We start from the raw sequence: 25413 nt of genomic DNA, 5'->3' as shown, positions 1-25413 counted from the left end.
GCCAAGGGCCTCTGCTTCTACTGCGGAGAGGGCACACACCTGCTACGTTCCTATCCAGAGAGGCCGGGAAACTCCAAAGCCTAGGGTTGATAGGAGAGGCCACCCTAGGTGCTGGGACTCTCTCAGACCCGGTTACGTGGACTGTTCAAGTGACAACGGGAGAGACGCGGTTCACGGCGGAGGCGTACCTCGATTCCGGGGCAGCAGGCAATTTCATCCAGCAGGCCACGGTGGACAAGTACCAGGTGCCGGTTACTCCACTCGACAAACTCCTCGTGATTGCCTCTGTAGATGGGAGACCCCTCTCTGACACCATCTCGTGGATCACCAAGCCAGTAGAATTACGTATCGGTGCCCTGCACACCGAGAACATCACTCTCTACGTCCTCCCACACATGTCTCATCAAATCCTGCTGGGACTCCCCTGGTTACGGATACATGAACCGTCGGTCAGCTGGCGTACTGGTGAAATTACCCGATGGGGCTCCTCTTGCCACGAGAACTGCCTGAAGTCCATACAGCCCATCCGACGACCTCCGGTTCCGGAGTCCCTACCAGGACTGCCTTCGGCCTATTGGTCCTTCGCGGACGTCTTTGATAAAAAGGAGTCAGAGGTACTGCCGCCACATCGTCCTTATGACTGTGCCATCGACCTACTCCCAGGAACTAAACCACCTCGAGGACGGATATATCCTTTGTCCCCTGCTGAAACAAGAGCCATGTCTGCCTACATCACTGAGAACCTGGCAAGGGGATTCATCCGGAGATCCTCCTCTCCTGCTGGAGCAGGCTTCTTCTTCGTTAAGAAGAAAGAGGGCGACCTGCGCCCATGCATTGACTACCGGGGATTGAACTAAATCACCGTAAAGAATAAATACCCCCTGCCGCTCATCCCCGAATTGTTTGATCGGCTTAGAGGAGCTCGTGTGTTTACCAAGTTGGATCTTCGGAGTGCCTACAACCTGGTCTGCATCTGCTCTGGGGACGAATGGAAGACCGCATTTAACACTCGCGATGGGCACTACGAGTATTGTGTGATGCCCTTCGGCCTGTGTAACGCACCGGCAGTCTTTTGAAGAATTAGTGAACGACGTGTTCCGGGACCTTCTCTACGTCTGTGTGGTGGTATATCTGGATGACATCCTGGTCTTCTCTCCGGACCTCCAGACCCACAGAGAGAACGTGCAGCTGGTACTACAAAGACTGAGAGAGAATCGTCTGTACGCCAAGTACGAGAAGTGTGTCTTCGAGCAGTCTTCTCTTCCCTTCCTGGGTTACGTAATCTCCGATACCGGCCTAAAGATGGACCCAGAGAAGGTCTCTTCCATTCTCAACTGGCCCCCTCCTTCCGGACTGAAGGCTATTCAACGTTTTCTCGGCTTTGCGAACTATTACCGTCAGTTCATTCCTCACTTCTCTGCCCTGACTGCGCCTCTCTCTGCCTTGACCAAGAAGGGGGCTAATCCGAAGGACTGGTCACCTGCGGCCGACGCCGCGTTTGGCTCCCTGAAGCGGGCATTTGCTTCCTCTCCTGTGCTCCACCATCCTGAGTTAAACCGACAGTTCACCTTGGAGGTGGATGCCTCCTCCTCTGGGGCCGGGGCAGTGCTCATGCAGAAGTCCTCCACCGGGAAGATGGTCACTTGCGGTTTCTTCTCCAAGAGCTTCTCAGCGTCTGAACGCAACTATACCATCGGTGACCGAGAGCTATTAGCAGTCAAACTGGCTCTGGAGGAATGGCGCTACCTTCTGGAGGGAGCAGTGTACCCCGTGATCATTTACACGGACCACAAGAACCTGGAATACCTGCGGTCTGCTCAGCGACTGAACCCATGACAAGCCAGGTGGTCCTTGTTCTTTGCCAGGTTCGATTTTCAGCTCCATTTTCGGCCCGCGGATAAGAATGTGCGAGCAGATGCCTTGTCCAGGTCATTTGTGCCCATGGAACAGGAGGAGGAGACATCCCAGCCCATCATCTGCCCAAGTAAAATCATTCCGGTGGCTCCTGTTACTCTGGCCCAGATACCGCCCGGGAAGATCTATGTCTCTGAAACTGACAGACAAAAAGTGTTGCACTGGGGCCATGCCTCGATAATAGCCGGCCATGCTGGTCAGAAGAGAACATGGAGTACAATTGTACGTCACTATTGGTGGCCATCCCTTCGCACGGACGTTGCGTCCTTTGTCTCAGCCTGCTCCTCTTGTGCCCGGAACAAGATGCCCAAACACCTGCCATATGGTCGTCTTCTGCCGCTGCCAATTCCCTCCGTTCCGTGGCAACACATTGCAATGGACTTTATTACAGACTTGCCCTTGTCCTCCGGACACACAGTCATATGGGTCATGGTGGACCGTTTCTCCAAAATGGCTCATTTCGTCCCTATGGCTGGACTCCCCTCTGCCCAGGAACTCGCTGACGCCTACATACAGCACATCTTCCGGTTGCATGGCTTTCCCTCACACATTGTGTCTGACAGAGGAACTCAGTTTACCTCCCGCTTCTGGAGGGCTCTCTGCAAACATCTGGGAGTGACTCTGGACTTTTCTTCAGCCTACCATCCTCAGTCGAATGGCCAAGTGGAACGAGTCAATCAGATCCTGACCTCCTTCTTACGTCACTACGTTAACGCCCATCACGACGACTGGTCCACGCTTCTTCCTTGGGCTGAATTCTCCCATAACCATCACGTCAGTGAGTCCTCCTCCAGCTCTCCCTTCCATGTCGTTTACGGACTTCAGCCTTCCGTCCCATTACCTGTATCTTCTTCCTCGGATGTCCCTGCTGCTGATACCGTAGTCCATGACTTTTCAACGATTTGGGACTCTGTCAAGACGTCCCTTGGACCTGCTTCCCTGCGGATGAAAAGACACGCAGACAAGAGGCGTCTGGATCCTCCGTGTTTCTCTCCAGGAGATCTGGTCTGGCTTGCTTCCAAATATGTCCGATTGAAGCTACCATCATACAAGCTGGGTCCTCGCTACATCGGGCCGTTTAAAGTCATCGGCAAAATAAATGAGGTCTCCTACAAGCTGCAGCTCCCGGCCATGATGAGAATACCCAACTCCTTCCACGTCTCCCTGCTCAGGCCGGTTGTCCTTGGTCCCTTCTCCGCTGCTGCCAGCTCTGCTCCTCCTCCTATTGCTGATGATGACATCTATGCGGTAAGGGATATCGTGGCCATGAAGACCTTACGGGGCTGACAGTTCTTCCTGGTGGACTGGGCTGGGTATGGTCCTGAGGATAGGTCCTGGGAACCCCAGGAGAATGTGGGTACTCCTCTGATACGTGCCTTCCTGTCCCGGTTGCGGGGAGGGGGGCGTGGGGGAGGGGGTACTGTCACGCTCCCCGGTGCCCGTGCCATGCTCCCCGATTCCCCTGCCACGCTCCCCGGCTCCCCTGCCACGCTCCCCGGCTCCCCTGCCACGCTCCCCCGCTCCCGGACCTCGCTTCCCCACTCCCGTGCCACGCTCCCCGGTCCCCCGCTCCTCAGCCTCCATGCTCCCTCACCTGCGTCCTCCAGGCAACCCGGTCCCCGGTCCCGGCGCCCGTCTGCTGTCCTGAGCCGGCCCGGCACTCCTGCCTCCTGTACACCGCATCCTGCTCTGGCTTCTGGCACCCGGGCCTCGTGCATGCGCATTAGGGCGCGCGCGCGGTCATTGAACTTTTCTTAAAGGGCCAGCGTCCTCCAACAGGATATTGAAGATGCAGAGCCGCTCCTGTCCCGCCAACCGGTCCTGACGGTTCCAGAACCCCGAACGGACTGTCCGCCATCTTCTCAGTCCCTACCGTCTCCGATTCCTGGATCTGTGTGGTGACCGATCTCCCCGTTCCGCTGGTTCCGGACCCTGCCTGACATCATCTCGGCCTCTGAACCTGCGCTCCGTCACCCGGACTACCTCCAGAGACTCCGTGATCCCAGGGACTTCTACACCCACTCCTCTGTACGGACTGTCCTGCTACCCGTAGTGCTCCGGCTATCGGGCACCTTGCCCTCGGTGAGGTGTTCAGCCCAGTGGATCCACCTCCTGGGCCTACCCATCCTCCTGGTCCTAACACTAGGTTCCTGCTCTGCTGTTAGCATGAACCGAATGTCATGCAACTGTGATCCGATCCTGCAATCGCATCACAGCTGCGGAGGAGAGGGAGTGATTAATCTCCCCATCTTCTCCATTGTCAGCTGATGTGATTATTGCACTACACTCAGATGTCATGTGAGAGCATTCCGATGTTTCAATCGCACCCATAGACTTGTATGGTTGCGAGTGACACGGCTGTCGCTGACAAACGCAGCATGCTGTGACTTTTCTGTCATCCAGATTCTGGATGAGAAAAATAGCTGACCATCTGCTCTCCCTCATTGAATAACATTGGTCTGAGTGCAATGAGAGATTTTCCGATTCATAAGCTCATGTGAGTGTATCCTTAAGGTAAGAAAGTCTGGGGACCGCTGCATTAAATAACATGGCGGTCCCTAAGCAAAACATTTAGTTGGCTCACCTAGAATAATATGAAAAGTATGCAGCTAATTAATACTCCTTATTGGTGTTTAAGTTGCACCAGCATTAAATACTTCTATAATAGTAACTGCAAAGAGAGAACATAAAACAGTGTTATATGTTGTGCTAATATCAGTCCTACACATCTTCTTTTGCAACTTGTATTGCTCCAATGCATCTTTAAATGAAAAAGCAGCTTTGCAAACAGCCTTATAAAAAAATGATCCTGCTTTGCGTTCACAGATTATATATAGAGTTCTGACATATTGGATATTTATAATAATGTAGATAAATTGAAAGACAGAATATAAAATATTCCTACCTGTTGCAGTAATACACAGCATTGTTCGGATCTAATTCTATAGCCTGTGAGTAACAGTCCAATGCAGCCTCATAATTCTGTTCCTTCATGTAATTATTTCCTGGGATGAAAAAATAATATTTTAAATAAAATGATAAAAATATATTTTTATTGAATTGCTGCAGCTTTCCAGGAGGAAAAGTAGGCTCCACTCTCTTAAAAATGGCCGGGGGGCGGCTGTGATAGGTCCCCTGCAACATGTGATTCAAGCAGTAATCCACAGGCTAGCAGACATTAACTCCTTCAAGCCTGATTACTAACAAGAGCACAGCTGCTCGACACCCAAGCCTATCTGTGCAACTCAAAAGCAGCATCGTGTGGAGTGAAATAACTGCTGATGTATAAAAACGATTTTCATATAGATGACCAAATGGGTGAAAAAAAATGTTTTTTTCTGGATGAAAATCAGGTGATTTTTTTTTATACTTTGCAGTTGCTGCTGTTAATACATAGGGTTTATTGTAATGTGTATTACCTGTAGCAGGCAATTAAAACCATATTATTTACTTATTTTTATAAACTCTATAAATCATACTGCTCCTGTTATTCAGCCCTTGCGACTTAATCAACAGCTCCCACCACATTGTATGATGTGCCCATAGTCCTCCACACGATATGATGTCGCTGCACACAATATGATTCTCCCACCCCCCCAACACACACACAGTTTGACAACCCCACAATCCCCCACACAGTAAGATGGCCCCCTGCAGTTTTCTACATAGTATGAGGTTACCACAACTCCCCACACAGTATCATGATTAGAGTTGAGCGGATTGCTAAGAATCCGGGTCCGGCGGATCCTTCGCGGGTTGCCCCAGAAGTCCGGAGAGAGAAAGAGAGAAAGAAAAAGAAAAAGAGAGAAAGAGAGAAAGAGAGAAAGAGAGAGAGAGAATGAAAAAAATAAAAAATAAAAAAAAAACCAAACCCGGATCGTGCAGCCGGATCGGACCCTGAAACCGCACGGATCCGGACTTTTACAGTTCGGATCCGCTCAACACTAATCATGATCTTACTACTCTCCTATACACAGTATGATACCACACAGTCCCTAACGCAGTATGAAATGCGCTTTCTTCTATCTAGTATGATATAGCGCATACATGAAAACATCATTGAATGAACAGCTTTGTTAAACCTTACCATGTCATCCTTGCTCAGTGAAAAATACTTACCTTCATCTTTCAACTGCTCAGCTTTTTCTATGGCAGGTGGTGCTGACAAAGGGGAGTCTGCTGGTGTGCAATCTTCTTTCTGATGGAAACCATATGGAAATACATATTATTTCTGGACTAGGTAAATATAACATACAGAGAACAGCATTCTGTACAGTAAGAAATCCTAATGTAGTATATTGGCAATTTATAGACATGTCTTGCCTCCTTTACTACCACTTTTATGCAATTAAATGCACCTATCAGCTTTTTCTTTGTCCCTTAGGGTACTTTCACACTTCCGTTTTTTTTTTTTTTTTGCACAATCCGCTGTCTCAGGAATCAGCGGAATCCGTTAACGGATTCCGCTGTTTCTCATAGACTTGCATTGATGACGCATTGTGCTAAAAGTACCTGCGTTGCTTCCGCTGGCCGACGCTCTGTTGCTTCCGCCGAGCGGAAGCAACTCTGAATGTAACGTTATTTGCTTGCCAGAATGAAAAAAATTAAATAAAAAAACAAAAACAAAACAGAGCCGACGCATTCCGTTAGACGGACGCCAAACGGATGCAACGGGTCTGTTATTTCACAGGAATCAGCTAACAGATTACTGTGAAATAACGGATCCGTTTCATCCGTTGACACCACAAAAATAACGGATGCGTCAAAACGACGCAGCAACGGACCCAGCGCATTTCGCCCAACGCAAGTGTGAAACTAGCCTTAATTACTATCTTACACCACCGTAAATTAAAGGGGTGGTTCACTAGTTACTTTTTTAAGGCACATCAATATTATGTTGAGAAACAAGGCTTCTCTCAAATACCTTGTGTTGTCAATAGTGCCTGTGAGCGGCGCTATCGCGGTCCACTCATCCCCTTCTCCTGATCCCCGGGCTCCGTGACCTCTGATGTCCGGTGATGTCACATCAACTTCCAATTGACCTGACATCACCGTGGCCGGCCCTAGTCTTCCTGAGTGACTGAGCTGTGGGTGGAATTTCACCGCTCATCACAGCCCAGCATCTCTCGCTCACTGTAGAGCTCCGGAAGCAGGAGCGATGCTGGGCTGTGATGAGCGGTGAAACTCCGCCCACAGCCCAGTCACTCAGGAATGATGTGACTTGGAAAAATAACTAGTGAACCACCTCTTTAATGTTTCTAAACTTGCCTCTTAATGCTGTATCCAATCTAGACAAATCACAGAAACTGCTTTATCAAACACTGCACCGCATGAAAACTACCTGAAAACAGTTCTCGGCAGATTCCAGATCAGAAACAGCCACATACTTGTAGCGACTTCAATAAGAATTTGGCAATTTGTGGAAAACGTGTTACATAAAAACTGCAAACAATGTAATTTAATGCACTAATCATGACCCTACAGATGATATTCATGTTAGGATCCAAGACAAAAATGCTTCAAACTTGAAGGTAGAGGAAGTAAGTGTGAGGGATGTCAGTCCAGCCTTATATATAATACCAGTATTAAACAATTGTATAGGTATACATAAAGAAGTCCTTACAGCAAATATCAAAATGGGGTCCTAATATATCTGCCCACACTATGTCCTCCACCAACCATATTTCTCACATCATATCACTCATTCCTGTGTGCTAATATAAAAACCGACCCATGAGAAAATGCGATGTCAAACTTTCCTGATTTCTATTATGGCACATTACAAATATGAACCTCAATGAAGTACCCAACCCAAATTTCCTGCAGTGGCTACTGGGGTTCCGCCAGGGATATGGGAACCCCCAGCGAGCACTGCAACAAACAGGATACACAATACAACAGTGGGCCCTGGCGCTAAGGAGAGGGCAGCGAGGTCCTCTTCTGCACTCACCTGAGGCTATTCTCTGCACTACCTAACATCCCTATATGGGTTCTTTCCCCCTAACGGCAATCACGTGCCCTTGCTTGTCCTGAACTCACCCTGGCTAGTGAGAAGGCCGTTGAGAGCACTAGTCTCACCACTGCAATAATACAACATAAGGGTGGGAAGAGAGACAGGGGGAAAGAGACACAAAAGGAAAATACTCCAAGCAACTCCAAGGCAGCTAACACCACAACTGCAATTATCATGAAACTTCAGCTTCTTCCAGAGCCCTGCTCCTTCTAAAGTAGACAGCTTAGATATGAGAATCTACTGTATAACTGACATCAGATTTTAAGAGAGACGTGATTATTTATAGCAAAGAGGAATAGTCACAAAGAGCTGCACCTGGAATTAAGGCTCTAAAGGATAGCCAGCTAGGAAAGAGTCCTTAACCCCTACAGCACCAAAGGAAAGCAAATACATTTAAATATAAGATGCATACCTGCGCACAATAAGGCGCTGTGACCTTCTGGTCCCAGACTCGCCAGAGATCCCCCAGAGTGGGGCACACCCATGACACCATAGCAGACTATTCTCTTAATCAATTTGTGAACAAAGGGTGTCTCCTAGCATATTAATACCATAAAAAGGTGTCCAGGTTATGTATACAATAAAGGGGTAGACAAAAATATTTACTTAAAAGATTCATAAGTCCTATATATTGGGGGAACTGGACTCAAAATGGTGGCAAACTTGGTAGGTGGGTTAGATAAGGAGAGTAGCTGACCCGTAGAGAGAAAACCAGACCCTTTTGTCTATATTGCCCTAAGCACATAGGAAAAAAATGTACAAATATAGACAGCACAGATTATATCTGATTCGGTGGAGATTTTGCTTCTAGCGGTTAACAGTCCAAATGCTCATCATTTCAAATACAGAAACAAACTTTGACATCTTAAGGTTTCCCTCGAGGATGAGAATAAAACCTCAGGCTTTCTGCAGTTAACCAAGACTAACTTGATAATCAAACTTGTTAACCTTTCAAAGTATGTAAACTATACATTGCATACAGATTATGCACGAGACAAAAACCTATAAGATTAGAAGCTTCAAATCATGTCAAAAATGTAAAGAAGAAATGTGTGTGAAGGCAGTTACGAGGTGAAGACTTCCATGTGCGTTTACTAACTTCTGGTTTGGTGGACCCTATCCACCCATGTTTTCCATAGATGTACAATTATCTGATAGATGCGTCCCCATTACTAACCCCTGTGCTTGAATCCAGCTGACATTACACAGCTGACATCAGCCCCAAAAATATTACCCCGATTGCCACCACATAAGGATAATTGGAAAGAGCTGGGCAAAGAGGCAGAATTGGCGCATCTAATCTGATGCACCAATTCTAGGGCCGCTGTGGGCTGGTATTTTTAGCCTGGAAAGCGCTAAATAACCATGGACCTTCCTAGCCTGATAATATCAGCCCCCAGCTGTCTACTTTACCTTGGCTGCTTATATAAAATGGGGGACACCATGTCAATTTTTTTAAATTGATTATTTATTTAGTTAGTTCCGAGCAGCAACCTGGGAATCCAGACATCGTCCCATTGCTGTTGCCATCCATTTCAATGATTGTCCTGTTACCCCCTAGCCCTCTTGTTAGGGTCTTCTGGAAAAATGCTCCAGTTCCACGTTGACTTCCATTATACTCGTTTCTCGAATCAAGCCTGTTTGAGCCTCCGACCTACTCGAATTGAGTATCGAGCACACAAGGATACCTTCTACAGTATGTGTTATTGCTCGAAAGACAAAATGCTGCAGATAGGGTTTATCCAAGTGGAACTGGATAAGTAACCAAATGAGGAATGCTCACCTGGAGTAGTTGTGATAAGTTACAACCACTAAAAAGGTTATATGGTAGTAACTGCAGTCCCCGCAGGTAAATATTGGATAAAAGGAGGAACAAAGATGTTCCATTTCCACACTGACGTATAAGAATAAAGGCTGGATGTTAAAATGACCAGTGATTTTTATTTCTACGCGTTTCAGGGCCACAGCTCCTTCTTCAGGAAAAAATTTCACAATCACACCTATGATTTTTTTTCCTGAAGGACCTGTGATTTCGAAATGCTTAGAAATCAAAATCACTGATCGCTTAACCTGCAACTTTCATTATTACATGGCAGAGTGGAAGTTTAACCCCTTTCTTCCTCCTGTTATCCAATTCCTTCTATATGGACATGTACATCATCAAAAGTTGACTAAAATGATACCTTGATATCTGAGATCCTTTCATTTACAATAACCTTTGGAGGCAGATTCTCAGGGAGATCTATGTACAACTGTCATGATTGCCAAGTGTGACGAGCGTGGCATGTGCATGCATTCAGACCTATGGGTGTCTGATACACAACAAAAAACACAACAAACAAAGGGGACATCGAGGACACGATAACAACAGAGGACCCTGGAGCTAATGAGAGGAGTAGATAGGACACCTCCTATCCTCATCTGCAGCTGTCCCTACTCTCCTAGCCAGTCCCTATACAGTCTACACAACCGTCGTCAAGCAGGAACCTGAGACACTGAGAAACCCTGTAGATGCCCTTGCTAGTGAGAGGCAGGTGACTTTCACTAGACCCACCATTTAACTAATATGAAACAAGGGAAGGAAAGACAAACTGGGGAAACAGCAATGAAAAAAGGATAAAGCCCGAGTTCAAGACTATTCCTCAGCAGGACCTTCCACCAAAGTGGTCAGAGAACAATGAATTTGTATCTTCAGCAATGCTTGCTGGGAAACACCTCTACTTAAACCTTAAGGGATGTGGCTACAAAGCAGCTGCAACTGAAACACTCAAAAGCAAAACTTACATTAACTCATGATGCACTGAAAGAAATTAAACCACATTTATATATAGAGTTTTTTTTGATCAACAACAGTGTTTACTAAGTACCCTATGTTTATATGCACTATGCTTTTATTTAGTTACAGCAGGGTATGTTTTCACAATTTTTTCCTTGGTTTCTCTTTGTCTCATGGCCAGTGTGAACATGGTCTCACAAGCTCCATGTATACCATCTCATACTCCGGCTTACTTTTTTGTTTTTATGTATTTTTTTTGTATTCAGTTCTCAGCGAGCTGGACATTTCATTCTGTGAATCCCCCTGACTGTGTGTGTCCTGTTGGGACCCGGTCGCTCTCAGCCCTTAGCCACATTGAGGCCTATTTTAGACCCATGGTAAGGTTTTAATATTAGAGAGTGTAGGTACTATCCCAACTGGGTACACCTTGACGTTTGGTGGGATAGCTTTATGCTTTTTTTGATCAAAAACAGTGTTTACTAAGTACCGTATGTTTATATGCACTATGCTTTTATTTAGTTACAGCAGGGTATGTTTTCACAATTTTTTCCTTGGTTTCTATTTATATGTAGAGTCCCAGATGGACCCCAACCCTGAATCCGTCACTAGTCTCCAAAAATAGAGAGACGACTGTGACAACGACAGCTCATTTACATATTAAGAAAAATGTGGTTTCTTTTGGAATAAGACACCAGATCACAGATATCATGGCTTCGAGTAATTCAGCTTTTTATGACCTATATACCCATATAGATGGCTTAAGATGGTTGATCCTACTAAAAGCTTTTCTTTAAGTGTTGCTTCCAAGGAAGAATCAGATGCATCATGGTGGTAACAAGTAGCGGCACAAAAGCTGCCTCAGGGATGCAGTTTTCTGCATTTGCCTATTGCTGCAGTTGCGCTTGCAGCATGAGTCCTAATAGATCTTGCCATTAGTGACAGAAAGCAGAACATAGTTCCCAGCCCTGGTACTTCCGCTAATGTTGGGTGGGAGCCACTTTAATTATTATATGATAAAAGAGCAGCAGGCACTAAAATAAATATCCTGTCAATAAAACCCTTAATATGATAAATAACATCTGCCAGTATATTAGCTGACATAATAAATATGATCTATCAATGTACAACAATAGATTCAATCTGCCAACAACAACTGCTACCCTGTGATGCCTGAAGGCAAACCGAACAGAAAAGTAATTACTTATCCAAAAAGCAATGTGCAATGTATGGCGCTGCACCATCTGCCGTCACTGACATTATTTTTAACACATTTCTATTCCAACCTGTAAGCAAAATTATAGGAGTGAAAAATAAAAATGTGATTCCCACAGATCCACTTTTAACTCTAAACATTTATTCTTGATAATTAGTTTTTTTCTGGATTACTATACATTTTATAATAAAAATATAAAGAAATGGTGCAAAGATATTGTAGAATTGTGTAAGGGGCTGTAGCTCTTTTGGGAGTCACTCCTTTACAAAATGAGATGAATAAAAATAGGATGTAGTGGTCCTTAGTAGTGTCACGGGTGACAGACACTCATGTGGTTTCTGGCAATAGAAGGTCACAGCTTTTGGCTGCGCAAAATTCTCCGTAACTTTTTATTGTTCCTGCTGTTACTGTTCTTTGTACTAGGTAGCTTTCCTGCTGGGTTTTCATCTCTTTCTCTTTAGGACCCAGCAGAGCTCTCCTTCCATTCAGCTGCTGATTATCAGTATTCCCCTTGTGCTTAAATTACCCCATCTTCCCTGGACTTGTGCTGGTGATATTATTCAGTTCTTTCAAGCTCTGGTTGCAAGCAAGTGGCTTGTACTAATCTGTGGTATCGTTGCTGAAACTTTGCTGAGTCATCTGTGGATAAGTAGTTCATTCACTTTTGCCCATGTGACCTCCTTGTGTCTTCTTTAGTGTTTAGTGGGGTTGATGTAGAGCTCATCACACCCGCTCCCTATTTAGGGTTCAACACCAGGGATACCTAGGGTCAGAGATCCAGCTTGGCACATATGTGAGGAAACTATCTAGGGTGGTGAGGGACGCCAGAGACCAGCAGAAGGTTTGGTCAGGGGTCACCATCTCCCCCTTCACTAGATGCAGGGTTCCCCTTCCCTTCCCTTTCACTGTTCGCTTGGTACTCCCCCGTACCTAGCATGACAGGTAGGTAGTGAACAAAGACGGACATACCATTGGTTCATCCTGTGCAGCAACACAGGGGCCCTAGAGGTTAGAGGGTCACTACCATATCCAAAGCAGGTGGAATTGTGCATTATGATGAGCTATTGGACTGCAAAGCGCCCAAATATTGTTTTTAAGCAGGGGTTCTCTTCTGTGTGTGTCCGCTCCTGTTAGTGTGGTTCCCGACTTAAGAAAAGTTGAAGGATGAAGGTGTAACAGGTAGTTGTAACTTGAGCTGCAGCCAGTCACATCTGCTATAAACATTCGCTCCTCACAGCTCCCCATGCTGGCTATAGCTCATACCTATGCTGTCCAAGTATAAGGAGGATCCAATCTCTGGAGAAGCTAAGGTGTCACTTCTGTTGTTACAACTGAAAAATTCCTGCTGGAGAATTAGTGGAGTGTTATTTGTTGTGTCTTGCATCACCTGTTTTTGTTCCTTCCTCGTGTTGTCTTATTGCAGTGGTGAAACTAGCGTCTTGCTGGCCTTCACTATTCAGGGTGAGTTCAGGGCTAGTGTTGCGGGCAGGGGAACAGACCACGGCAGGGGGGCTGCTCGAGACACTCGGATCTGGAATTGTTACGGAGGCTCGAGGGGAAGCCAGACCCAGGCCTGAGCACCCATCTGTCGCCCGCAAGTGAAAAAGGGTGATAATATATATAGGGGAGGTTTGTCAGTGACGCCACACGTGTGAATGCAGTAGTTTTGGTGGCACTGTACCGCCCTGAGAGGGGCCCGGCGGCTTCCTCCGCCTGCTTGGGTCGAGCCGCTTGAGGTCCGGGCTTGGGTTGTCGGTGGCACGAGCGCCTCCGGACCGGGGGCCCCGTCACTCTTGTTAAGGGGGAGTAGGCGGTGGGAGGATGGTGGTCGTGTAACGGGTCGTGACGCCACCCACGGGTCGTGGTGACGGGAGAAGCACCACCGCTGCGGCTGAAGTAATGGCAGGCTCGTCCGGGATCGGTGTTGCGGCCGCAGCCGAGATGTTAGCCCCTCCGTGGGTAGGCTGCTGATGTCCCCTGTGGGGTTGATGGTGGCCCCTTTTCCCGTGCACCTCTGGATGTTTGTGTTTCGGCCCCCCTGTCTAAGCAGTGGTAGCCCGCTCCCCGGCGTTGAGCTGCTGGAGGAGCCCTGCGGTTGCCCGCAGGCGCTGGCCCGTCGGGTGCTTGGCCCTTGGCGGTGGCGCTCACCCAGACTCAGTGGGCTTTTGCCTTCTTTCGGGACTTTGGTTGTGGATGAACCCCTGAGGTCCGGCCAGCAATCAGTCAATTTGCCTATACTAAGTGGCTTCTAAGCTAGGACGGGGTCTGAGTACCCTTCTGTTTGGTGCTCCGGTACACGTTTGACTCCCCGGTTTGGGACCGGGATCCAACCCAAGCCCGGTCCGTACGGTTCCGCCGGTTGCTGTACCGGTACTCCTGCAGACGTCCACCACCGCCTGCCTGCCTGACGTTTTCCAAGGGGCCCAGGCTCCTACCCGGGTCCCTGACAGTCTCTCTCCTTTTTCTCCTCCTGTCACTGTCAACTCTAAACTTTCTCTGTTTGAACTTCCTGCCCCAGGACAGTAGTCTCCTTGGTGGGCGTGTCTTTCCACCTGACTCCGCCCACCTGGTGTGCTCTACTCACTCTGGGGGAGGCATCAGGTCTCCCAATCAGGTGAAATGTGTGTGACCTCACAGGGGGTGGGGTATGTGTGTATGTGGTTGGTGTAATAACCTGTGACCCCTGGGGTCCAGGGTGTCACAGCACCGCCGCTGCCGCTTTAAGTGGTGCCCGGGACTGATGGAGTGGGGCAGCTGGATGTTATCTCCTCCATGGGTAGAGGAGGTGTTGTCCTGGTACCCCGGTACAGGTGAGATGGTGTGACGGAGTGCAGTCTGCAGGGTTGAACCGGATGGTGCCGGTGTACTTGTAGCGCCCTGGAAAACCAGGTAGATGTACACATAGGCCCCCGCATAACACCCAGTCAGATAAGACTAGAGTCAAGTTCAGAGTGGAGTGGAGGAGGCGAGCTCAGGCAGTCAAGGCCTGAACTGCAAGCTGACAGGTGCCAGGGTCGGAGCCCTGACATCTTGGCTAGGTGGCAGACAGTAGCCAGTGCCAGCAGGAGACGAGAAGACGGCTGCCGGAGATCCGAGGTGGACCGGGACAGGGTTGTAGCCCGCCGGTGCTGACACCGGAGAACCGACCCGGAAACCGTGCAGAGAGGTGGTACTTGGACTCTGAAGCCAGGAGCGGCACCAACGGCCTAGCTAATTAACCAATTGAGGGCAGGATTTTAGGTCCTGTCCCAACCTAAGTCCCTAAAAGTAGACAACCACCCACAGGGAGAGATAGGGCAACCAACAGGGCCCGTAGATCCCAAGGGTCAGCGTCAGATGGGCACGGCTCCCAACCGAAGGACCGGGAGCGGACTCCCCATGTTACAAACCGGGAAGTCTATCTTTGAGCAACACGAAGTGCACAGGAGAAATGCATTGACTACTAGCCCGGGTGTGGGACCTGATACACCCGTCTGCGGCAGCCGGCCACCATCACCTTGGTTTACCACAGGACTTGTGTGCTTTATTCGACCGTGAGTAACACCTCCAGCCTGACCGGGTGTGTCGGCCCCTGCAATCACCATCCTCAGCATAGAGACACTGGGCCCCGGGACATCCATCCCTACCCATGGAGGGGTTAACATCAAGCTGCCAGCCCAACGTTCCCGTGAGCCCCCGAAACGGCAGCGATGGTGCTAGATCTCACCACACCGTGGGTGGCGTCACAGACATTTTACAACCAATCCCGTATAAATACGTCCCCTTTTTATTCGGAGTGTCTGCGCGACCCCCGGGTCCGGAGAACCCCTCGAGCCGTACCGTAGATCCGGACCCGAGCAGCACCGGCTGCTGGCATGGGGGCGGAACATACTCACAGTTCTGAAATAACTTGACACAGAGTCCAGATGATAAACCAAATTACCAGTAGCCAGTAGCCTCCGGAGGTGTGTTCGGATCCCGCACCCCGTTACAGTAGAACAGGGGCCCTTCCACCTGCATTTTATGTTTGAGTCCTTTGTAGTAACTACTCCGTGTGAAACGGGGAAGTCTGCTCCCGGTGTTACTGTCTTTTGGGAGCTGTGGCCTGCGAGAACTGACCCGTGGGATCTTAGCAGGCAATTGTGGAGCCCTAGCCCCCTCCCTCGTTGGGCTTCCGTCTCGCTCTATCTGGGCCTCCTGTGGGACGAGACCTGAAATCTTGTCCTCGGCTGGTCAATTGGTAAGGGGCTTAAAACTGCTCCTAGCCCTAGGATCCAAGGACCCTGTCTGTTTACAGCTCCGGACCGTATTCCTGCTGTCGGTACCGGCGGGCTACGACCCTGCCCAGGTCCACTTAAGGTTTCTTGCGACCGGATCTCCGTCGCCCGTGGCCCTGTCTACCGACTGCCACCTAGTCCGTTGTCAAGTCGTCCGGTAGCCCAGGAGCTCCAACTCCTGACTACTCTGTTCACCGTCTCTCACTCTCCCCTCTTCTGAACCGTCTTTCTCAACTCCACACTCAACCGTCTTCCTCAACTTCCCTCTCAACCGTCACTTTTTCTTCCCATAACACCTCAGTACCCCTAGGTGGGCATCGCCATCCACTTGGCCCCACCCACTGGTGTGTTCCTATTGTCATGGGGGGGTGACTAGGGTTTTGATGGCTGATGGTGTGTACCAGTATGGGGATTGTGATGGAGGACCAAAGAGGAAAGAATCCTGCACCTAGAAGAGGGGTGAAGTCTTCTGTGACACCCTGATTTTGTCAGGGCATCACACTAGGGAGGACCTAAGCACGTGACGGCACACAGGGGAAGGACCCTCCTATGCATGTTTGGGAGTGCAGGGATCAGCCTCAGGTGAGTGTTATGAGGTAACCCCGCTCCACTCTCTCTCTGTGTTATGCCGCTCGCTAGCACTCCTCTTGTACCTGGTGTGATACCTGCAGTCACATCATGACATTTGGCTGCCCTGTAGGTCAGCTTCTGACCCTTAACGAGCCCCTCACCTCAACACGACCAGGGATAAATCTCAAGCCAGGCTGAGCATGTAGTATGGTATTTACAGGCAAGGCTCCAGGGGAGAAAGTATGCAAATTAACTATCTTAGACCTACCGTATCACTTAGGAGAGAGCTCATTTGCATACTTCTCTGCCATACAGCTGTTTGTTTGTTTTTTTACCGAGAACTAATACTTCTGTACATTGCCTTAAGAGCATAATACTCAGCCAGTCAGACTCTGTTAAATATTGATGAGGGGCAAAAATCCTGAAACAATCTGTCTGTAGAGGAGATAGTTTATTTTGTGTTGCAGAGTTAACTTCACTTTTCTCCTACGGAGCATCGCCTGTAGAACTCCATACTCAGCTTCTCTTCAAGGTAAACCAATCTTCCCTACCTCGTTGGTTCAAGAAAATTTTTTAATTTTTTTTTAATTGACATTTGAGACTGAGAAAATTTCTTGGTAAATTCAATTCACATCAGATTTAAATGAAGTAGTGTATAATGTAATGCAGTAGAACGCCTCATGAAATTAAATTAAATTAAAGAAGTGCCAGCCTCTAAATTAATGATGTTTCCACCTCTACATTAAAGAGGATCCCGCCTCTAAATTAAAGAGGTGCCAAACTCTAAATTACAGAGGTGCCTGCCTTTAAATTAAAGAGGTTCCTGCTGTGACGTCCCTGGACTAGTCAGGGCGTCAGAGGGTACTGCATGCTCTTAACCTCTTAGTGCATGACTCAACCCCCCATGGTTCTGGGTTCCTAACCTATAGTACTGCTTTCATCCGCATCCAAATCCCAACCACATCTCACACTACCCCCTGGCAGACACACCAGTGGGCTGCTGAGCTGGGAAAGGGCCGCCCACCTAGGGGTCAGACAGATTGGTGGGAGGGAAGTAAGAAAAGAACAGTGGTAGCTCTCGAGGAGTGAGGAGCTAGTGGAGCGTGTGGCCTGGGCCCGGAGGAGTCGCAGACCCGGTCGCAGGGGATTGAGGCTGGGTGCCTAGACCTGGTCTTAGAGGACGGTCAGCAGCTGAGTCTAATCACCGGTCCGGGTCTCCGAAAGCACGGCGGGGTACTGGACCCTAGGTCGGGGAGTAGCTTCAGGCAACCCGGCAATTAACCTGCGGAGGATATGTGACTTAATGGACTTTCCCCATGAAGCTCAGAGATCAGGGTCACTAGCGCAACAAGGGGAATAGGGCTTTCCAACCCACGCGTGAGCCCTTGAGAGCACAGCTCCACTACCAACAGTAGGGAGCGGGGCCCAGACAGCTTTCCGCCAATGGGCCACCAGAAGACTTCTAATTTGTGCCCGAAGGCAGGCTCCGGACCACCCGGCAGTACTATAGGGGACGGATACTCGGACGGGCTCCCCCAAGAGGGCAGCGGCACCCAAAGACTTGGTTTACCTTGTTGTCAGCATCTGCTTTTCATCACCGATGCCACCTGAGTGAGTACCTGGTCCTCCCCTGCTTTCCTCTACTCCTGCGCTCCCCTGCATCAGCGTCCCAGCATCTAGAGACCCGGGGCCTACCCTATCCATGGAGGGAAACGTCATCTGGCTGCCCCCACTCCATCTTCCCCGGGTTCTCCCAAGGGCAGCGGCGGTATTCCCCTTTTACCGCGAACCACAGGTGGCATCACGAACTCTCTTCCCTGGAAATAGCCCCCTTTTCATTTGAGAGTGGCCGCGAGCCCCCGGGTCCGGAGACCCTCGAGCCACAGCCGCGACACCCCCGGATTCGAGCGGTTCGACCGTTGCAGGAGCAGCACACCGCCTCTAAATTAAATAGTTGCCCACCCCTAAATGATCGGGGTCTAATGTTCTACCTGCAAGTGTGCTTGTGAGAATGCTTCTTCCAAGGTAACAGGTGCCGCAAGCTGAACATCTTCAGAACTGATTTTGAAGACGGTCTCCAAACATTGTATTGCCACTGAACAAGAGAAATAAAAAGTAAGAACAGATGTACTTTCTTCAATACTTAATAACTCAAAGTTTTCATAGTTTAAAATCCACAAAGCAAGAAGCTGTCTGGCACCAGAGACCAAGCACATACCTAGCTCCATTTAAAAAGTTAAGTCCATTATGTATCAACATCAGAATCGGGTGGTGCTTAACCTAACAGTGAGCCCACAAATCCATATCCAGTAAGGAAGAAAAGAAAACAGGTAGCACTCACCCTTTATAAAAAAAACCTTCTTTATTTCATCCAAAAATTAAAATCACAGGTGAGGGATGCGGGAGACGTCTCGGATGACTGTGTCAGGACCTGACGAGGCGCCGCTGTGCATGAAAAGGTCACCGTCGTCTGAGACGTCTCCCGCATCCCTCCCCTGTGATTATAAGTTTTGGATGAAATAAAGAAGGTTTTCTTTTTATAAAGGGTGAGTGCCACCTGTTTTCTTTTCTTCCTTACTGGATATGGTTTTCCTAGTTTATATACCAGAACTGTGCCGAAAACCACTGTATAACATCATGTAATGGGAAATTTATTACATCTCGTCTAGATGGGGTCATATGGTCAGTTTCGGATTGGAGTGCTAAGGGCCCACCAGTAACATTGACTCTGGGGGCCACTGTTCAACTACAAGCAAATATTACGTTGCCCTCATTCAGGCTTTTGAATGTCTTTTAACCACTTCAGATTTCTAAAAATGCCAATTGGTTAATAGAAGTGAAATGTTCATTCTTCTGGAGTTTACTGTTTGGAAGATGCTCTGTACTTTACCAAAAAAAGTAAATGGGAAAGCTCAAAAGATGATTGTTTTACCATAGTATTTGCTAAAAAAAATGCTAGCAAATTATTGATTATTCAATGGAGTGAAAAAAAATAATTGGAAAATGACAGTAAAGGTTCGCGCACATGACTGTATTTTTGCTCAAAGCGCTATCTGTTAAGAAAAAATGGATTGCACCAATTTTATTCATTGAGGCAGTTCAGTGCATGAAAAAAAAAATCACAGCAAGTACAATTTTTCTTTGAGAACTGGAGTCCATTGGTGCGTGAAAAAAATAGGACTGCACTCCAATGTCATCTGAGAGTGGTCCGATTTTCATTGTCTGGCAGAATGGAGAAGGCGAAGAACCTTTTTTTTTCTTTCTATGTCAGAGAAAAACTGATGCAATTCTGGTCAAACTCTGATCAAACGGTGAAAATGGTCGTCTGAACCTACCATAATTTTTTTTTTACAAATACCATTGGAAAACCTTACAAAAAAAACAAAACCAAAAAACTCTGCAAGTCAAAACCATTGGAAAAATGCTCAGGAAGCAACCAAAAGAAAGACAGAAAGGACATTTATTTCCGGAATAAAAAGAGTCCTGAAGTGTCTTCTAGAAAAACTCGCCTTTTTCATCTGAGCATAAAAGATGTGCTTGAGGAGTTTTGGAAGAGATTTTTCCCTATAGCTTTTCTTGGGGCTTTTTCAGTTGACAATACCTTGTTTGGAGTGGATTTTAGCGACCTTTTTGTTCTTCCAGGCATTTTTGAAAACCTCTTAGGGGGAAAAAACACTCAAAAACCTCCTCATATACACAGAAAAGTGAATTTCCGATAGAAATGAATAGAAACAATCATCTAAGGTTTTTGTTTGTCTTTTCTAAATATTTTTTAAGGAAAAATTTTCAGTGGATCTACACCTCAACAAACTCCGTCTGAACATAGAGTAGCCTAAATCTAGTTGTAATTGAGTCCTAAGGCTGGCACACATTATTACTGATGCAATGTACCTGATCATTCTGTGCAATGATCAATCACCGATGCCCGTAGAAATAATTGTGCTGATTTGACTACACTTTTATGTATTTAGAGATAACCATAATGGGCAGCTGTTATCAACAAGGGAAGACGAGTCATATTTATACATATGGATTGATCTTGTCTTCATGGGGCAACGTCTTTAGGCAGACATGCCCTCTAGTCATTGTTACACAGAAATGTTGGTCACCACTACAGGCAGTGATGGCTACATCAGTTTCATGCCCATCTAACCAGAACAGGACTTAGGGGTACTTTGCACACTATGACATCGCAAGCCGATTGTAGCGATGCTGAGCGCGATAGTACCCACCCCCGTCGCAGATGCGATATCTTGTGATAGCTGCCGTAACGAAAATTATTGCTACGGCAGCTTCACATGCACTTACCTGCTCTGCGACGTCGCTCTGGCCGGCGAACCGCCTCCTTCCTAAGGGGGCGGGTCGTGCGGCGTCACAGCGACGTCATACGGCAGGCAGCCAATAGAAGCAGAGGGGCGGAGATGAGCGGGACGTAAACATCCCGCCCACCTCCTTTCTTCCTCATTGCAGCCGGGACGCAGGTAAGGACATGTTCCTCGCTCCTGCGGCTTCATACACAGCGATGTGTGCTGCTGCAGGAACGAGAAACAACATCGTACCTGTCGCTGCAGTGACATTATGGAAATGACCGACACTACACCGATCATACAATTTCGACACTTTTGCGCTCGTTAATCATAGTAAAAAGGATTCACATACTCCGATGTCGACAACGACGCCGGATGTGCGTCACTTTCGATTTGACCCCACTGACATCTCACCTGCGATGTCGTAGTGTGCAAAGTACTCCTTACAGATTCCGTATAGAGACCTTGGTGACACTTGAACATATTAAGAATGATGGACATACCTCAAGTTAATTTGTTGTCTCAATCAAATTGAGGATAATGTATTGATCACTGGATTTCTAACCATTGGGACCCACCCGATTTAGCAAATGGGTTTCTGAAAAGTTCCATCAAAACGGAGCAGGGGTCCATCTGCACAGCCTCTCTTTTCATTCTATATAGGGCTGGTGGAGATAGGTGAGTGATATACTCGGCTATCTCTTGGAGTCCCGTTTAGTATGAATGCTCAACTTCCGTTCCATTTAGATGCGGTTCTGGAGAGCCCTTTTCTTGGGATCGGGGGGGCCCCAGCTGTAGAACCAACAGTATTCAGGAAGTTATCCATATTCCATATATTAGGGTTAACTTGAAAACCTAGTACACCTTTAAAGATCATTCATGCTCTCCATGTATAAGGCTAATCAGGCCCATCTGAGATTACATCAGTAAGTCTAGGATGTTAACAGTGAGGTTGAACATCTGAAACTGACCATTGAATTGGGATGCTGGTATTTTCTACTTTTGGGATTATATCACACGTGGGTGCAGTGAATACAGCAGTGTTTATGACGCCATAAATCAGATATATTATTGCCCCGTATGGCTGAGCCTCCCAGATGATCCCATGGAGCGCACCTTACCATGTCCATATGTAATGTCTTACTACACAGCAGTTGGGCCGTAAACATACGATAGTGCAGATTAATGGATGAACCTTTCAGGAAATCCATTAACATAAAGTACTTGCATAACCCTTTAGCTTTATGACATTTTAAATGCCCGGAATATTGACCGTGTTAATTATTTACCTTCCAAACTCTCTTGCTCATCTGATGTGTAAACTTCCCGCTGACTCTGCTCCCTTAAGAACTGGATGACAGCGCACACCAGATGCTTGATGGATGACATATTTGTTCAGCTGACCGTCGAGACCTAAATCACTATAACAAGCAGAGGATTTAGTAGCAGAACCAGTGTAATGTAATATAAAAACCATGCACCAGTGTATTATAAATCAATCGCTCTCCATAACTGATATATAGGGAAATTGGGATCCTGGATTTATCTATGGAAACCACAAATTCACACTAGTTACACAGATCTGTTCCGGCTTTTCTGACTCTACTGTAATTTAGAGCCTGAAGGTCCCTCTACATCTTCTTTGAGACGACCACCCCCTTTGAAGAACCTGTCATGATTGACTCCTGGCTCAGCTGGAGCTGAGCCTTTTTTTTAGTTTCACTTCTGATGCAGGTCACGTTAGGGGTTAATCCTTTCTGCCTCGTTCTGGAGGTCAGGTTGCTTTATTAGGGCACTGTTTCTCTTGGACTTCGCCAGTGATACTTCTGGCTCTGCTGTGTTCTGCTCTTGAGTGACCTGTTGTCTGCCCTGCCCCCTCCTGACCTCCGTGTTCACCTGACCTGTTAACCTCCTCTGTTGTCTGTTTCCATCAGTGTCTCTCCCGCTGTCTCCCTGTTCGTTCCTTATCTGTTTACCTTAATTCTGTCTTGTCTTCCCACTCCCCCTCGCTTCTAGGCTCTGATTTCCCGGCTACTGACTATTTGCTTCCCTCTGACTACGTTTAGACTTTGCCCTTGTGTACTTACAAGACCTCATGTTGTGACACGGCTTTCTGACAATTCTACTGCCATCTGGTGGGCTTGACTAGTATTACCTCTGCTAGGGAATTCCCTGCTCATACGTTTCCTCCACTTTTACACCCCCTAGTGGTTTATCAGCTAACTACCTTCTCAGATAGTTTCAGGAATCCTCTCAGTCCCACATTACTGCGCTGTACTGCTATTGTACATCTTAGAGTACAGCGTGACAGAACCCCTTTTAATGCAACTCTGGGTGGCCATCTCAAGAAGGTTTTTTTGTACGTATATAAGGTGGTCTCTAGCCGGCTTCTTTCCCATTAAGCCATTATGTTGGCCTTGATGCCCATATGATTTAGCCTTGTCTTTTTTCAATATATATATTTGTATGTGCCATTGTACATGGATCAAAGCTATAAACACAACACTTTTGGTTTTGATCCCATTTTTCATGGAACTGAACTCAAATATCTCAGACTTTTCTATGTACACAAGGCCTAAGGCACACCTGTGCAATACTCTTGCTGTCTAATCAGCATCTTGCGATGCCACACCTGTGAGGTGGATGGATTATCTCAGCAAAGGAGAAGAGCTCGCTAACACAGATATAGACATATTTTTGAACAATATTTGAAAGAAAAAGGCCTTTTGAATACAAAGAAAAGTTTGAGATATTTGAGCTCAGCTCATGATAAATGGGAGCAAAAACAGAAGTGTTGTGTTTATATTTTGTTTCAGTGTATTTTCTTGCCAGGTCACAGCACTGCCAAAGGAAAATGATTATCTGTGAGATTTGTGCGTTTCCATCACTCACATGGAATTATGTTCAGTGCATGTTTGTGCTTTAATTTTCTATTTGCCAGCAGTGCACTCTGTGTGTGCTGTGTGCCCGCAGGGAAGGAGAAGTCAAACTAATATTGCAGAAGGTTAGGAGTTATTAAAGGGAATCTGTCAGCAGTTTTATGCTATGTAATCTATCAGCAGAATGATTGCTAGACCATGATTACAGCAATGTGTCACTTAGTTTACTGGGTGCAGCTGTTGTGATTGAATCATTGTTTTCTCTGCTGCAGTTGTAGCAGAGCTCAGATGTTGAGCTGTGTAACACCCCCCCCCCACACACACACACACTGATTGTCAGCTTTCTGTGTACATTATATATTGACAGAAAGTAGCTAATCAGTGCTTGGGTGTGGTAGGACCAGAAGGCATGAGGCCAGTTGTCCTGAAGTGATAATCTCTTGCTACTAAAACATTGATTGTATTGAAACAGCAAAACGCAGCCTAGTAAATGATACAACACTAATCAGGCTCTCTTCCCCTACAGTATGCTGGTCTGACATTTTAATGGCAAAAAAAACGGATTATTTTTAAAATAAAACAAAGGTTATTTAGGGGCTTGCTTCCTTCCCTTCTGCGTCAGTTGCCGAGGGCCAGTGTTATTTTTAGGGCACCAGTGTCAGTTGCTGCAGACTGCCTATGTAGTGAGCAAGAGCCATTATGTGCCGCCCTGGACTAGCCAGGTCGTCACAGGTACTACAACACACACCCCCCACCCCGAGACAGGCACATCAGCCAGACACAAAATCCTTGTTGCCTCCCTCCAGGGGCTGATGTCCACACCAGGTGGGGTGGAGCCAGGCGGTTGGCCCCACCCACTGAGGAGTTCACAGTACTGGAGGCGGAAGTCTGATCAGTTAGGGAGGTGGAAGTGAAAGGAGTGAAGTAGTGGTGGAGGAGTAAACTGACCGTGTCCGGGTGTGTGGCCCGGGCACCAAGAGCAAGGTTGGCAGACGGTGGTGGCCGTCTGCAGGAGAGGCAGATCAACGCGGAACCGTAGGACCGGGGTCGGGCGGTGGCCCGCCGGTACCGAACCGGGGAGTGAAGTGAAGCAAGCACACACCGGCAGGGCCTGCGGACCCCGACCAGGCTTGGAGTCGCCGTTAAGAGGTCAAATCCGTCAGTGACCGGAACCCCAGGGGTTTCCTAACAGCCAAGACCCGATAGAAGGCAACCATCCGACCAGTAGAAGGAAATACAGCTACCGCCACAGCTAGAGCAAAAGGGCTCCTCCGGCACATATACACGCTGGGGAGCGGGTTACCGTTGGGAAGCCATCGGGACCGAACATACACAAAGGTGCAGGGAAAGGCAGCCACCACCAACCGTCCGGGAGAAACCACAGCAGCCGGCTGCGGACCCGTCCATCCAGCCGTTTGGTTTACCAGAGACTTTGCGTACATTTGTGGCTGAGTGAGTACAACCGTGCCATCCAGCACCGTGCTG

At 47.6% G+C, this 25413-nt stretch overlaps 1 protein-coding gene across 2 annotated transcripts in view; it reads right to left on the bottom strand.

The window, feature by feature from the left end:
* The window catches only part of SGTB (small glutamine rich tetratricopeptide repeat co-chaperone beta), an 85328-nt gene that overhangs the window by 26675 nt on the left and 33240 nt on the right, over positions 1 to 25413 (bottom strand). For both annotated transcript variants that reach the window (XM_075326072.1, XM_075326081.1), the window contains exons 2-5: positions 22339 to 22470; positions 18734 to 18837; positions 6034 to 6112; positions 4820 to 4919 (exon numbers count right to left, since the gene is read on the bottom strand). In XM_075326072.1, the coding sequence (XP_075182187.1) occupies positions 4820 to 4919; positions 6034 to 6112; positions 18734 to 18837; positions 22339 to 22438 (383 nt within the window). In that variant the 5' untranslated portion in view covers positions 22439 to 22470. The remainder of the gene's footprint in view (positions 1 to 4819; positions 4920 to 6033; positions 6113 to 18733; positions 18838 to 22338; positions 22471 to 25413) is intronic.

Source organism: Anomaloglossus baeobatrachus, chromosome 1 (assembly GCF_048569485.1).
Source record: "Anomaloglossus baeobatrachus isolate aAnoBae1 chromosome 1, aAnoBae1.hap1, whole genome shotgun sequence".
NCBI classification, from domain to species: Eukaryota; Metazoa; Chordata; class Amphibia; order Anura; family Aromobatidae; genus Anomaloglossus; species Anomaloglossus baeobatrachus.
The sequence above is the reverse complement of the archived record's forward strand: the minus strand, read 5'-3'. Positions and strand labels throughout refer to the sequence as shown.